The following is a 14,560-nucleotide window of genomic DNA, read 5'->3' on the forward strand; positions in this document are numbered from 1 at the left end:
GAAAGAAGGAGCTGTGGATTCATTTTTTGAGACTTTAATAGGTTGTTGGATTGGTAGTGTATGTATGTGGGCCTTTGCTCTGAGTGGTAAAGTGTGAGAATACTAAATGCATGCTTCAGCTAAAATTTGAATTATTCCAATGATTGAACGGATGGGTGTTCTAAAACTACTCTCTATATGTTTGTGTAAAGTCTTAATTGTTGGCCTCTGCAATTTCAGATGTGTAGCATAAATAATACCAGATGTTAGCCTATTTCCTTAGCCTGAAAAGAGATCGTGTGATTAGACCCTCACTTACGCAATTTCTGACACTGAAAAAGACAGGCTTGCAGAAGTTGTGGCGGTGACACGACCACTATAACGTGCTCAGGCGTCTTTGTGAGAAGAATGCTGTTTACTAGCACTTTAATGGCAGAGTACTTCTCTTCGAAGGCTTCACGTGCTTCCCATCAGTCCAAAACTGTTTGATCAGATGGTAGCTTTTAATTTCCATACTAGTCACAGAATTAGGAAGATGTACTGCCTGTTTATTAACTAAAGTATAACGAAGTGACGTGGCGGAAGATGGTTGTGGCAGACTACTCAGGTGGGTTGGATAAGCTTGTGTAGAGTTAACAGAGGAAACTTACTGCTGTGAAATATGACTATGGAATGCTTCCAGAAAATAGATGTCTGTTCTACCCTTTCAACATTCCAGGTAAACACTTATATCCAAACAATTTATTTTTTTTAGGATTTAATTTTAGCCTCTTTAAATCTAATCCAATGGCCTTTTGGACAAGCACACCTCCCTTGCAACCTGATAGTAAAGGTATTTACATGCTGCACTGAATGTGTGATAAAAACACGTTTGGCAAAGCAGTTGGCTCAGTAATCCTAATAATTAACATGCATGCTGAAGAAGAGTAAGCTGTTTGTCAGGCTACTTTATGTGCCCTGTTGGGCAACGTCTCTGGCCTTCAGTATGTTAATATGAGCTAGCACAATGGATGGCCCTGTTTAAGCTTTTGGCTTCTGTTTGCCTTATTTTCTGAGGGTGTCTGCCTTGCCCGTCTCTGTCACAGTTTTACTGAACATGCACACTGGATCTCTTAAATTTCCCTTTTCTAAAGAAATTAAATTCTCCCGTTATTTTTAGTGTATATACCTCTTAGTGCCTGAGGTCTTCCACTTCAATGAAATATGCTTGAAGATCTCAAGACAGGTTATCCAGTAAAATGCTTGAATGTATTTAGCCCCTCTCTTGGAAGTGTTTAATTTGGTTTCCCAATTATCGATAGTTAACTACCGCACTTGTGAAAAACAAGGAGCGCACAGCAATGAGAAAGCTGACTCCTTAGCTACTGCTTATGTGTATATACTTCATGTACAACATGAGGTTCGCCTTAGCTGGTCAGAAAACTTTTGCCGAGGGACCAATTTGTTAACATTCAGAACCTGTAACCAAAACCGTTACAGCTTGTAGTTTGATTACATGTCACTGTAAGGCGTTACTAACGGTGCTTCTTGCAAGTATGCTTGCTGTAAGCATGCTCGGCTTACACTGTTCAACAGCATTTTAGTTTTAAAAGGCAAATTTTTATTCTAGTCTGCACAGGGCAGTCTTTTAATGTGGGTGTCTTACACTGACATTTTTAAACAATATGTCATTCCAAGCACCATTTTCCCCAAATTTTATTTCTGAAGAAACTGTGTTTATTTAATACTGAACTCCTGTTCTGTGTATTTGATGATCTAAAGTCAACTGTTCTCTGTTCTTAGGCGTCCCTGTGCATGGAGTTTATTAACAATTCAGTTTTACTTTACTCATTTGATGTCCATGATGTGAAGTGATCAGCATTCTATGCCAATGCTCACATTGCAAGAACTTTTTTACTACCTCAGATTGGTCCTGTTTTTTACACTAGGCGTGTGTGAGAGTGGGTGTGTGTATAGTTTAAAAACAAACAAAGAAAGTATCTCTTTCTGGTACTTCGGGCTGTTCTTCACTTCTACTTTTCTGATAAGTAGGGTATGATTATATACTTAGTGGTTATTAACAGTTGATAGTTGTCTTCAGTGTAGCTTTTTGGTGGCTTTGTTTTGCGCTCTGACTTAATAGCCCATGACTTCGAGAAGTCCTTTCTAAATTAGGTTTTCAAGCCTACCCAATGTAAATACAATCTGAGGCTTTCTCATGGGGAACATCTGCTGAGGAGTAGCTTCTGAGTTGTCCTAGAGCAACCTTCAGAAGAAATTTATGGTTCTGTACCACCAGAAGTACTTAAGTTTCTCAGGTCAGGTGATACGCTTGTCTAATGCTTTACAAGTCTGAAATAAAGTTGTCAGTTGCATGTATCAGTTACATACATTAAGGTTTAAACTGGTGCTTTTCTCTTACATCCTGATACATGCATGAGAAAAATATAGCAATATTGTGATTAGCCTAGATATTCAGGCCTGTCTGGTCTTAATGTAATTTTAAACAAAAGCAACAATATAATACATCAGTGAAAAGAACTGTTGTGCATGGTATTAGTGGGTTTTTTGGTTCCTTCCATATCCTAACAATGTTTTGTGTGGAATTTTTCCCCTGAGGAGAACGTTCTATTATCACAAAACCAGCAGTCTTTTAAGAGTGTTGTACGTATGCATGGCTCTTCGTTTTCATGGCTGCCTGCAAAGATATTTTTAAGCTGTTTGCTGCATTTTTTGAGTAAGAAAATTTAACTTTCTTGTGAGGAGAAACTGACTTAACTAAGCGAACATCTTGCTCAGTTTTAATATTCTGAGGGCAAAATACATGTTGTAATATTAATCTTTGAACCCTTTTGTCACTTTGAGTGGATGTTTGGAACTCTGGAATCTCAGTCCAGTGTTTGATAGAGCTGCTTCGTGGGGAACTTTATCTGTGGGTTACTCTGAAGTGACTCTTTAAAGTATTTCTCTTACTCAGCTGCTTTGAACAGAGGCTACTGAAAGAGACTGCATGAGAATTTTTTGGGAATGCTGCCTGTCGAATGTGATGCACTGTATCACCTGTTGCCAGGGTCTTCTAGATAGCTTTATGCTGCTCACGCTTTCGCCGCCTACCTGACTGACTTTGGAAGAACTGTTGTTGAAAATGCATTTTTGAAAATTCTTCAGTCCTAAGGAAAGCTGTTTTTTGCTGTAACTTAATGGCTGTGGGAGTAAACGCTACACGCTTACACCTCTGTGGTGAACTTGGAGTAAGCTTACTCAGTCCAGTTGGAGACATCTGCTGAACGAAGCTTATTGAATAAAACTGTCGTGGTTTAAATACATACTGATATGTAGGATACCTAGGTATCTTGATAACCTGGTACTAGAGGTACTGCAGATTTAAAAATCAGCTAGGGTTAGTGAGTTTTCTGCATAAGATTTTGAGGAAACTTATGAAAACATCTGACAGCATGCTGTCATCATAGGAACTTTAACTGCTGTTCAAGAATTTTATGCTACATTTGCTTTATACAGACTCAGAAGAGCTATTGAAATAAAAAAATGTGAGCAAAAAGGATTACTCTACAAGACTCTGGTAGTGGTTTTGAGCTACATTCTGGTATATAAATGCGTGAAACAACCTTGTAATCAAAGGGAGAGTCAATTGGGGCAGAGGTTGGGGAGGGAACACTTCGGGGGAAAAAATACTTCAATTTGAACTAGTACTTTGGATTTTGCTTTTACTCTACTATTCCTTATATTGCTCTTAATCTATTAGAAGGTACTAGTGGGAAAACTACTTTTAAAAAATAGATTTATTTCAGTGTGTCAGGATGGAGGAGTGTGTCTAAATATTACACTTGTGTCCTTGTCTCATTTTGCAATGGTGAATATCAGATTGCATGAGTAGGAAAATCGGAGTTCTTCAGGAACTGAGTAGTCTGGTTCCTAGCTGAAGGTTTACATTCCCACCGACTGCACTGTGCCACAAACTTATGGAAAGAACAGTGAGCCTTTGGGAGCACCCTTCTGCTGACTAGTTTAACTCAAACCTGGAGAATGTTAACAAATAACTTGACTTACTAAAGCAAACTGTCCTGAAAAACAGCCAGTGCCTGGTGGATATTGCTGTCCTTGTGAGGTAATTCGTATAAATAGGAAACAAATTTGTTGTTACCCCCAAACTCCCCGTCTCAAAACAACACTAAAGCCCAACCTAAACAAACAGAACCCCAACCAAACAATAAATGATGCCTAAACTGGTATATGCTTCCATTATCTCATAATAAACTCCAATCTTCATTTCCAAATCTGTCTGATTGTTCTTGTAGCCCTATGTTTTTCTGCAGTTTGCTCCAGGATGTGCTTTCGGCTTTAACCTTTGATTGCGCACTGGTGTTTTCCATACAAGTGGAATGGACAATTTAAATGTTGAAGGAGAGAGAAGAAAAAGCTATACAATGAATTTGATATTGGTATTTGTCTTTGGAAAAGCTAGTTAAACAGGCTGAAAGCAGTATTTTCCATTGTTCAGTAAGATGGAACTAAAAATTACTTCACTTTTGTAAAAAAAGTTTTGGCAACAGCTATTATGGTAAATTGAGATTGGCTAATAAAAAGCTCAGGTTCCCCACAGGCAATCTGAAGTAAGTTCTATTTGGTTGCTGTTTGTTTTCTAGAACTTAAAGTACTTTTAAACAATGCAATAGGGTATGTTGCTGTGGACAACTTCACTTTGTCTTTTTTCAGGCCTGAAATGTGCCTCTCTACTTCTCGATATCATCTGTATCTCTCTTCTCAAATCAAACACAATTCAACTGGAGGGTTTAAATGATCCTTGTAACAGTATAAAGATGCCGGCTTGTCTCTGTTCTGATACTGGAATTGCAGAGGCAATAGAACAGGATGTAGTTGGGCATGCAGGTTAGAATTTCTTAAGTTTTAACAGGATGCTCTGTCCTAGCATCTTGTAACTTTGATTTTTATTTACTGGGGATCAACAGAAAATATGTAGGTTCCAAATATATTTCTAACACCCTTAGACTTAATTCGGTTTTGTAATAATGTCAGTGTGGGGTTAATGTTATTCCCTGTTCTGAAATTATTCCGTTCTAATGGTTTGTTCAATTTCTGTGAAAAGCTGAGAAGACAACAAAGCCAGAAGATGATCTTCCATCTGATGAGGTTATAATAGTTTACGAGTTAACTCCTACCCCTGAACAGAGAGCTCTTGCCGGCTTCCTCAAGCTACCTTCAACATTCTTCTGTTACAAGAACAAGCCTGGATATGTGAGTGACGATGACGACGATGGTAAGGAGTGCCAAAGTTGATCTTTGTGTTGCCTTTCTTTGGGGAAAGGGTGTAGTGAACCCTCTAGTGTCCAGAGGAGGGTGACCAAGATGGTGAAAGGCCTCAAGGGCCAGACTTGAGAGGAGTGGCTGAGGTCACTGGGCTTGGAGAAGAGAAGGCTGAGGGTTGACCTCATCGCCATCTACAACTTCCTGAAGGAAGGCATCGGAGGAGGAGGTGCTGATAATCTCTGTAGTGACCGGCAGCAGGACACAAGGAAATGGAATGAAGCTGGGTCAGGGGAAGTTCAGGTTGGACATTTAGGAAAAGGTGGTTCTTGGAGAGAGTGGTCAGTGCAGGATCACCAGGGCAGTATTCATGGCACCAGGCCTGTCAGTTCAGGGAGCATCTGAATGATGCTCTTAGTCGTTATGGTTTAGTTTGCGAGGAGCAAGGAGTTGGACTCAATGATCCTTATAGGTCCCTTCCAACTTGAGTTGATTCTATGAGAACTGTCAGAACTGTTAGACACTCGAATATTTTTGTTTGGACTGATGGGAAATAATGCTGCCACCTTTGTTATGGCCAAAGATGTACACTCAGGTCTTTGGGACAGAACAGTACAATGAAGGCCCAGGAATGACAAAAGGGGATTTGTATTGGTGTCTTACAGGTGCTGACACTCATATTACCAATGCAGTTGGTTGGGTAAGACCATATTACCAATGCAGTTGGTTGGGTAAATAATTGGATGTTTGAGCCTAGTCTCATTTGAGGAAGGGCTTACTTCTCTAACTGTTTTTAGAGACAAGTGCAAGGCAGTCTTCATCAAGAAGGAACGTGCTCAGGTTCCCTGAATGCTAGACTGATGGCTTGGTGTTCTTCTGAAGCAAATCCCTAACACAAAACTGAAATATTTTATATCACATCTTCTTGCATGCAACTAAATTACTCAATTTATTCAGCAGCAAATATGTTAAAAGGAGGTTCTGAAGCATTGTATTCAGCAGAAAATGGGAGAAGACAAGCCCCCTCCCACAAATATCTGAGTTTGCTAGTTTTTATGTATCTTCAGTCTTCCTTCCCAGTTGTGTTTAGTGTTACTCTTAATAAAATCACTCAATGAGAAATGTATTTTCTGACCACAAAACCTGTGCCATATGCATCCATGACAATCTAGGCTGAGAAAAGTGTCAGCAGCACACTGAAGCACCTGTATGCCCGACAGGAGGTGAAAGCTGACTTGCTGCCTGGTGGATCTCTTAAAACATAAGCAAATACTGTGCATGCTCGTTAGACTTGTGAGTCAGGAGGGCTTAGCAGACTCCTCTGTACTTGGAGGATGCCTGAGAACTTATGCTTGTTTCCTGTATTTAAGATGAAGATTATGAAACAGCTGTTAAGAACCTCAATGGAAAAATCTATCCCAGCGATTCAGAAAAGAAAAAGAAACTGCAAGATCCTGTAAAAGGTACGTCATAAAACACAGTACTTAATTTATTATATACTGAAACACAAGCTCTGAATCTGAAGAACACTTGGGCACTGAGATTAACTTCGTTCCTTGAGATGGTTTTTAGAAGCACCGATGCTGAGAGCAGAGAAACTACATCACAACATACAGCTTTGAGCTCTCGATTTTGAACTGCTTATTAGCAGTAAAGTGGTACCTGAATGAGAAACGTGCATTTTAGCTGGCCTCAAAACAGGAGTATCTAAAGCGTCTTCTTACTTTCAGCCCTTTCTCTTGAATATGGAGAATTCATCTTGGCCTGATACTGTACAAGATAAAAGTTGTCTGTATCTCTGAATACTTGCTACTTCTGCAGATACTCGATTAAACCAAGCTTACGAGTTAATAGTGTTCAGTTAAGAAGATAGTCTTTATACTAAAAATATGGGTATAGAAGATTGAAATTGCTGCTGTTTACATCTGCCTTGGCTGTGCCTCAGACTTCAGCGTTGCATCACTGAAAATCTGCATGGATAGTTCTAGAAGTGAAGGCTGAAGGGTTTTGAGGCTATGTGCTAGGAGGAGGTGGTGTATATTGAGTTATCTGACGTATGACCAAATGTTGAAGGAAGCTAGTAGCAGTGGCAGCTGCAAGATTGAACTCTTCATCATTGCATGGAAATTCCCTGATAGCAATAAAGAACTGTGTGGTGGATTTCTAATTCTAGTCACCCCAGGTGGACGTAAGGTGGTCTTCATTTCTACTGTTTAAATAGTAATGCTCTTTGAAAAACTCTTGAAGTCCTTACTTCCAGTTGCTTTGGCATTCAGGAGGTTATTTTATAATGCAGGTGCCAAAAATTAATTCAGTATTTAGCTGCCTTCCCAGCTACTTTCCACTAATCTTTATTCTTTGCAGTAGACATCACAGGAAAAAGCGAATTTGACAATGAAAGAGAATGTGTTACTGCTTGGGAAAAGAAACCAACTCCTGAGGAGGAGGCTAAAGCAACAACTCTGCAGGATCCTTCTGCATCTGTCTGTGGTGTCAGTAGTGATACTGAAGATGGCAGTCCAGAAAACTTTGAGACAGAAGTTAAAATTCAAGAAACAGAAGTAAGAACTAAATCTCTACTAAAGTTTTTGTCATTAAACTTGGACAGTTACTTCATGTACATGTGAGACTTCACATAGTTTTCACCTTGTCAGAGCTAAAATATCCAGTGGGGAAAAACTATTTGACTGTCAAAAAAGAGACTGTGGCTGTGGCTCAAGTCTTTGCCAATACTGAAACAGAAGCTTAGATCTTAAGTTCCTTGGGAAGGGAAAGCAGGTACAGCTGTTCTCATAAAGTATAAACTGCTTTGGCTAGTAAAATTACTTCTAATGTATACATAAAGACTGATTTCAGAAGATAATAGTATTTTTTTGAAACATGCTACTTCAGAGGTGCTTCAGTCAAGTTCCTGTGTGTGTTAAATTTAATGAAAAACTTAAATCCTACAACTATTTTTTTCTTGGTGTTCTTTCATTTTTCTAAAACAACTATTTAGTTTCCCAGTGAGGTGATTTGACTGTTAGGCTCTTCTAGCTCACTTGCTTATTTCTTTACTTTTTTTTTTTTTTAAATTAATCTCAGGGAAATGAGGTTACAAGCTCAACTGACTTAGTCTGTACCAGTAAGGAAGAAGTACCTACTCCATCAACCGGTGAGGTGACAGTATTTCTCCAGTCAGCTGCTGACAGTGAAGAACCAGATTCCACCACGGAAACTGTGCATGGATCACAGGCTTCATCAGGGGCTGATGACAAACCTGTAGACTTGTCAACTAAAAAAAGTGATTCGGACTGTCCAGAGTCAGCACAAGGTGAGGTCAGGGCTATGGTCTGTTCTTTTTGTAGGAATGTAAGTATGCTTTTCTGTAGATAAACTAATCTGCTATAGTTGTGCCTTGGAGAGAAGTAGTGCCATTACTGAATTAGAAGCATGAGTACCAGTCTAGAAAAAATGTGACTGGGGATTAAAATAATGCTATGCATCAGATTTCTGGTATGTTCAAATGGCACTACTACGGAGCAAAGCTACTGTCTGTTGTATAACTTATATATGATGTACTTCCTGTCGTTAGTTTACTGTTAAATACCACATGCATACACTAAAGCTCTGTGGATCTGCACAGAAGTAGCATGCTGAAACTCTCACACAGTCTTGAGCCCTGTTTTTTTTTTTTTAAACCATAATAAATGACTGTCACCATAAAAATGTTATGCAGACTTTAAATTTATTGGAAGGTTAAAATAGCATAGACATCTCCAATTTATTCTTGTGACTACACAATGTTAAACACATTTTATTTAAGAAAGGAAAGGAAAAATCTTTCACCTTCCCCTCTTACTTGACAGAAAACAGAGTCATCTCATTTGGCTTCGGCAATACTACAGGCTTGTCATTTGCAGATCTGGCTTCCAAAAACTCTGGAGACTTTGCTTTTGGCTCAAAAGGTGAGTTAAACCAGTCTCTGAGACAGACACTCAGATGGACTTCTGTTTCATACAATATACCTTTTGTGCACCAAATTTCTACTCATCGATCAGTTAAGTGTTTTGCAAGTTTTTGTCAGGAAGAAAAAAAAAACTACTCAAAGTTTAAAATGTAACTCTTAATTGTAGATAAAAACTTCAAATGGGCAAATACAGGAGCAGCTGTGTTTGGAGAGACAGCCCGTAAAGCTGATGAAGATGAAGGTGGTAGTGATGATGAGGTGGTACATAGTGATGATATCCACTTTGAGCCAATTGTGTCTCTACCAGAGGTAAGGGGACTTCTGGAATATAAAACAGCATTAAGATAAGCATGTCTAAAGTTTGTTTGTTTTTTTGTTTTTTTTTTAAAAAAGGCTTTGAACTCACTATCTTTGCTTTGTGTTGTGTGCTGTGTTCCTTATTTCTTGCACTGCCTGTGTAGAAACACCTGCTGGTTTGAATCGTGGTACAGCACTGGGGAGGTGTCTGGTGCATCAGTTACCATCTTCAAAGTCCATGCCATGATGCCTTGAGTGTTGATCAGGATGCAAATCCGTACACACGAACTGTAAAAGCTGAAATGGATTCATTATGGCACAGTTAAAAACCGAGTGGGGGGGAGATAAATAACTCTTCGTGTTAATACAACTTGGCTGTCGCTTTGTGTCAACGACTTGTAGGTTCAGTTCTGCGAAAGCCATGCCAACTTAGAATTTTTAGGCTAAGGTAGGCGAGAGGTGGCTAGAATCACTAAGCAGTAAAGGTGCGGTAGAGTTAACCTCACCTGAAGGCTAAGGGAACTGACTTTGTTAGTTTGAAAAGACATTCTTTTCTTTTTCAAGGAGTAGGAGAACCTTCAGCTTTGAAGTGGGGGCTTATAACTCTGCGAGTGAGGCTTCACAGATTTGTTCATGTCTTGATTTGGTATTTAGCCTTGGTATGCCTAGTAACCATTTCAGACTTCTGAGTCTTGTTGTCTGGCTTTCCTGTAAATAATATGATGTAATTATAGATCAGTATAATTTTGTAGCAAGACAGAACACAAACAGTATGCAGTGTCCTTGAATTTGAACAGAAAATCTGACATAGTTGTAACATGCCTTCCACCACCTTCTTCAAACTTGTGTACACCTTTGCTCGTTGGTGTGTCATTCCGTGGTTTTCTTTCTTCCCTTACTTGCTGCTTCTCTTCAGTCCCATTTCTCCCTACACAAGTAGTTGTTTGTCATGTATTTCTCCAATTCTCCCAAGCATTCCTTGTCTTTGGAAGAGGTGTTAACTAAATGAGGCTACAGGTCAGTAATACGCATACATTAAGCGAGGAGGAGATGTGGCTGTCAGGCCTCTGTGTAACACAGTTGTTCATTCTCTTCAAATGCAAATATCAAGTACTTTAGCAATGTTCAGAAGGTAACAACTGGAATGGTAATAGTACTGTATCATTTGATAGTTTTCTTTTAAAGAAAAGAAAAAAACCTCACCCCAGAAGCAAAAACCAACACACATGCACCAAAAACCATGTGCAGCATGGCAAAGTAGTACTGCAGTAGTAGTAGAGCTCTTGAAGTCTGAAAAGGCTAGATGCTTCACTCAGTGATGTGGGGTGAATATGGTGCTGGACAAAAGAACACATGGAATAATTTTCCACTGTAATATGTCAGAATCATTGTAAGTGTATGTAAGACACTAATATTATTGGTGACAGCAGCTCTCTGGGAACTCAGGGTTCTCTATTGTGCTACTTTTTAGGTGGAGGTAAAATCTGGGGAAGAAGATGAAGAAATTCTCTTCAAAGAGAGGGCAAAACTTTACAGATGGGACAGAGATGCTACACAGTGGAAGGAGCGTGGTGTTGGAGAAATAAAGATCCTCTTCCACACACAGAAGAAATACTATAGAGTCCTAATGAGAAGGGACCAAGTTCTTAAAGTCTGTGCAAACCACGTCATCACCAAAGAAATGAACTTAGTGCCCTCTGATACATCGAACAATGCTTTAATTTGGACAGCTACAGATTATGCTGGTGAGTTTTCTCAGATGGTTTGTTTTTTTCTAGGTGGTCTGTAGGTTGAAGTTTAGTTTTTCCCCAAAAGTTTCTGACTATACTGAATACAACCAAAGAAACCTGTTCTCGTATTTCTTTTCAGATGGTGAAGTAAAAGTAGAACAACTGGCAGTCAGATTTAAAAGCCAAGAAATGGCTAATTCTTTCAAGAGGAGGTTTGAAGAATGCCAGCTAAGCTTGTCGGAACTACAGAAGGGACATGTATCTCTGGCAGCAGGGCTGTCAAAGGACACCAACCCTGTTGTGTATTTTGAAGTTTCTGCTGATGATGAACCTTTAGGACACATAACCATGGAGCTGTTTTCAAATATCGTCCCTCGAACTGCTGAAAATTTCAGGGCCCTGTGCACAGGAGAGAAAGGATTTGGATTCAAGAACTCCAGCTTTCACAGAATAGTCACTGACTTTGTGTGTCAGGTAAGTGTAACAGGAAGACTCCTGCCAAGATTCATCATCTTGACTAACTGTGGCACTTCAGAAAAATCACTTATGCAGGATAGCATGTTCTTGTTGGCAACATGAGTCCGGTGTGCAAGGTAGTTTCATCTGCCCTTCTCCTACAAGGGGATGAGAAATGGTGCAAGCAACACATGCTACCCTAAGCCAAATGCTTTTTACTTGCATCTGCCAGCTGCCTGATGGTTAGTGTTACCTAGTGCTGCTGTGTTAGGGTGGAAGGAAAAACAGAGATAGAGAGCTCCTCTCACAATGGACAGGAGGGCCCGTTGCTGAACAGGAATACCAAGGAAAGTAGGGGTTCCCAAAACGACCATTCAGCCCTCTCTCTCTTGCTACAGAGAGGAACTTTCACATGCTCACCTGCTAAGAACACTTGTTTTCCACACTCCTCTTAGATTTTGTAGTATGCTTCGTATTTCAGACAACATGCAATTTAAAACTGATACTCCAAATACTTTGGATGCTCAAGTTTCTAAAAGACAACTTCTGGACCTCGTTACCATGCACTGGCCTTCCTTAAAATACCCAAATTTTTCACCAAGAGCATCTGTAACAGGCAGAATGAACCACCTCCCCTACACACTACACTAATCCTCCTGCATGTCATGTCCCTGAACATGAGGCGTGACTTTCCACAAACGCAGAAGTAGACAGTAGTGAACGGCTTGTCACCAGCATAAAAAATGGTTCTGGCTCTTGGTTAAGCATTGCCTGTGCCTGAAGTGTGCCCTTCACGGCTCTCTTGCTAAGAAACTTTGCCTTTCTGATGAGGAAAGCAGCATTGCTCATTTAGGGTTTCAGCTTGTTTCAGGGTATCTCACGTGCTGTAAGAAGCAGACTTTTAACAGTTAACCACACCGTCTGTACCCTGACAAAAAGTAAGCTTTTAACACATGAAATCAGTGTATTCTAAGTGCTTTGCTTTGCCTACGCTTTCTAGAAGGTACAGTGAGAGGCTTTTCAATGAGAATTAAGGCTTTCCTTCAAAGAGATGATAACCTATACAGTCACCTCTGCGTGCATAGTCAAATACTCAGGAGCCAGAAGCTTGCTGCCTTGCAGGAAGACAAAAGGCACTGCTCGCTAGCAGCAGCTGCTCTCCTAAACAAGCAGTAATGTGGGAAAAGCTGCTGCCTGCACAGGAGCAAGAAATTACTGATCGTTGGTGCCTTAACCTCTTTCAGTGGATCAGTTCTGTGCCTGCAGGGGCTAAGCAAGGGCAGACCTTCAGTGAGGTAATGCAGGTCACAGCTGGTCAGAGGTGCAGGCAGTGGGGAAGATGGGCCTGGAGGAGTGATCACCGTGTGGAGCAGGAAGATAAAATGCTGTGTTTAGAGTAAAAGAGGGGGTAAACTTTCCACTAATGCTTCCACAACCATGAACAAAGCTGAAGCTGGGATGCCTGCTATCTAAGTAAATACAGTACTAGTGAAAACTAAGAAGTGAGTTCTTCCAGAGAAGTTTTTACTGTTGAAAGGGAATGGGATTGTGCTGTTGCTTTCATGTTTTGGGGCTTGAAAGTTAATGCTGTGACTTGTATTTTTTTTAAGGGAGGTGATATAACTAACCATGATGGAACAGGTGGACGGTCAATTTATGGAACAGCATTTGAAGATGAGAATTTTGAAGTGAAACACACCGGTCCTGGATTGTTGTCCATGGCAAACAGGGGCAGGGATACGAATAATTCTCAGTTTTTCATAACACTTAAAAAAGCAGAACACTTGGACTTCAAGCATGTGGTGTTTGGATTTGTGAAAGATGGAATGGATGTTGTGAAAAAGATTGAATCCTTTGGTTCTCCTAAAGGGCTAGTAAATGGAAGAATTGTCATTACAGACTGTGGACAAATATAGAATTGTTGCTTTGAGTATACAGATGTTCTAGCAGTATAAATCAGTATTTAGATGTTATTGACTAATTATTTCAATTTCTTAATGGACACTTCTGATGTATAAATGTAAAATTACAGCTTATAGTTTGGGTTTTTTATGTGTTCTGATTTGATTTTTTTGCATGTTAAATAAGTTCAGACACTGGCATATTTCAGGTGTATTTGTGTTATCCTGACATATTTGTATTAAATGTCAAATTTTAAAAAATAAACCTTAGTCTTCTTAAAATAAATCTCTTGTCTTCACTCTGGTTTGTTTAAAAAAAAAAAAAAAGGAAAAAAAAAAACCCCCACAAACTTACCTATTTGGCTTCCTGCTCTCAGATCTTCTGAATACATTAATTGTAGGTGCTAATTGCTGGTCAGTAAGCTGAAGGCCTTTGCAACTTGCTATTCTGATGTGCAGAAAGCAAGCTGAGGCAGCGAGGAAGTAGACGCTGGTTTATGCTGTCTGAAGCCTCTGCGCACAGCACTGCAGCATTTGAAAGCTAGAGCATAGTTCTCATGTTCTAAGTCTTTGTGGGAAAAATATACCAACTTATTTTTGTGTACATAGAGGATTTCTAAATTGTTTAGTGAAAACCATCTACTTGACCCTGGGATGTTTTCCTGAAATACTGTAGTATGACCTACTCTCTTCTCAATAGGTCTATTTAGCTTCATTTCCTGTGGGAGACTTGTCCCAATGCTGGGTGCTTCACAGAGCCACAGAACGGTTTGAATTGGAAGGGACCTTAAAGACCATCTAGTTCCAACCCCCCTGCCATGGGCAGGGACACCTTCCACTAGACCAGGTTGCTCAAAGCCTCATCCAGCCTGGCCTTGAACACTTCCAGGGATGGGGCATCCACAGCTTCTCTGGGCAACCTGTTCCAGTGCCTCACCACCCTCTCTGGGAAGAATTTCTTCCTGATATCCAATCTAAACCTCCCC

At 40.0% G+C, this 14,560-nt stretch overlaps 1 protein-coding gene across 1 annotated transcript in view; it reads left to right on the plus strand.

The window, feature by feature from the left end:
- The window catches only part of RANBP2 (RAN binding protein 2), a gene marked incomplete at its 5' end in the record, with an annotated part of 31,541 nt that extends 17,681 nt beyond the window's left edge, over positions 1 to 13,860 (plus strand). Inside the window, 10 exons of the mRNA XM_010150802.1 lie at positions 4,693 to 4,866; positions 5,084 to 5,254; positions 6,612 to 6,704; positions 7,618 to 7,802; positions 8,326 to 8,554; positions 9,090 to 9,188; positions 9,357 to 9,499; positions 10,959 to 11,232; positions 11,357 to 11,691; positions 13,284 to 13,860. Of these exons, the coding sequence (XP_010149104.1) occupies positions 4,693 to 4,866; positions 5,084 to 5,254; positions 6,612 to 6,704; positions 7,618 to 7,802; positions 8,326 to 8,554; positions 9,090 to 9,188; positions 9,357 to 9,499; positions 10,959 to 11,232; positions 11,357 to 11,691; positions 13,284 to 13,589 (2,009 nt within the window). The remainder of the gene's footprint in view (positions 1 to 4,692; positions 4,867 to 5,083; positions 5,255 to 6,611; positions 6,705 to 7,617; positions 7,803 to 8,325; positions 8,555 to 9,089; positions 9,189 to 9,356; positions 9,500 to 10,958; positions 11,233 to 11,356; positions 11,692 to 13,283) is intronic.
- Positions 13,861 to 14,560: the final 700 nt, after the last annotated feature.

This window comes from Eurypyga helias, unplaced genomic scaffold, assembly GCF_000690775.1.
Source record: "Eurypyga helias isolate BGI_N326 unplaced genomic scaffold, ASM69077v1 scaffold32574, whole genome shotgun sequence".
NCBI classification, from domain to species: domain Eukaryota; kingdom Metazoa; phylum Chordata; class Aves; order Eurypygiformes; family Eurypygidae; genus Eurypyga; species Eurypyga helias.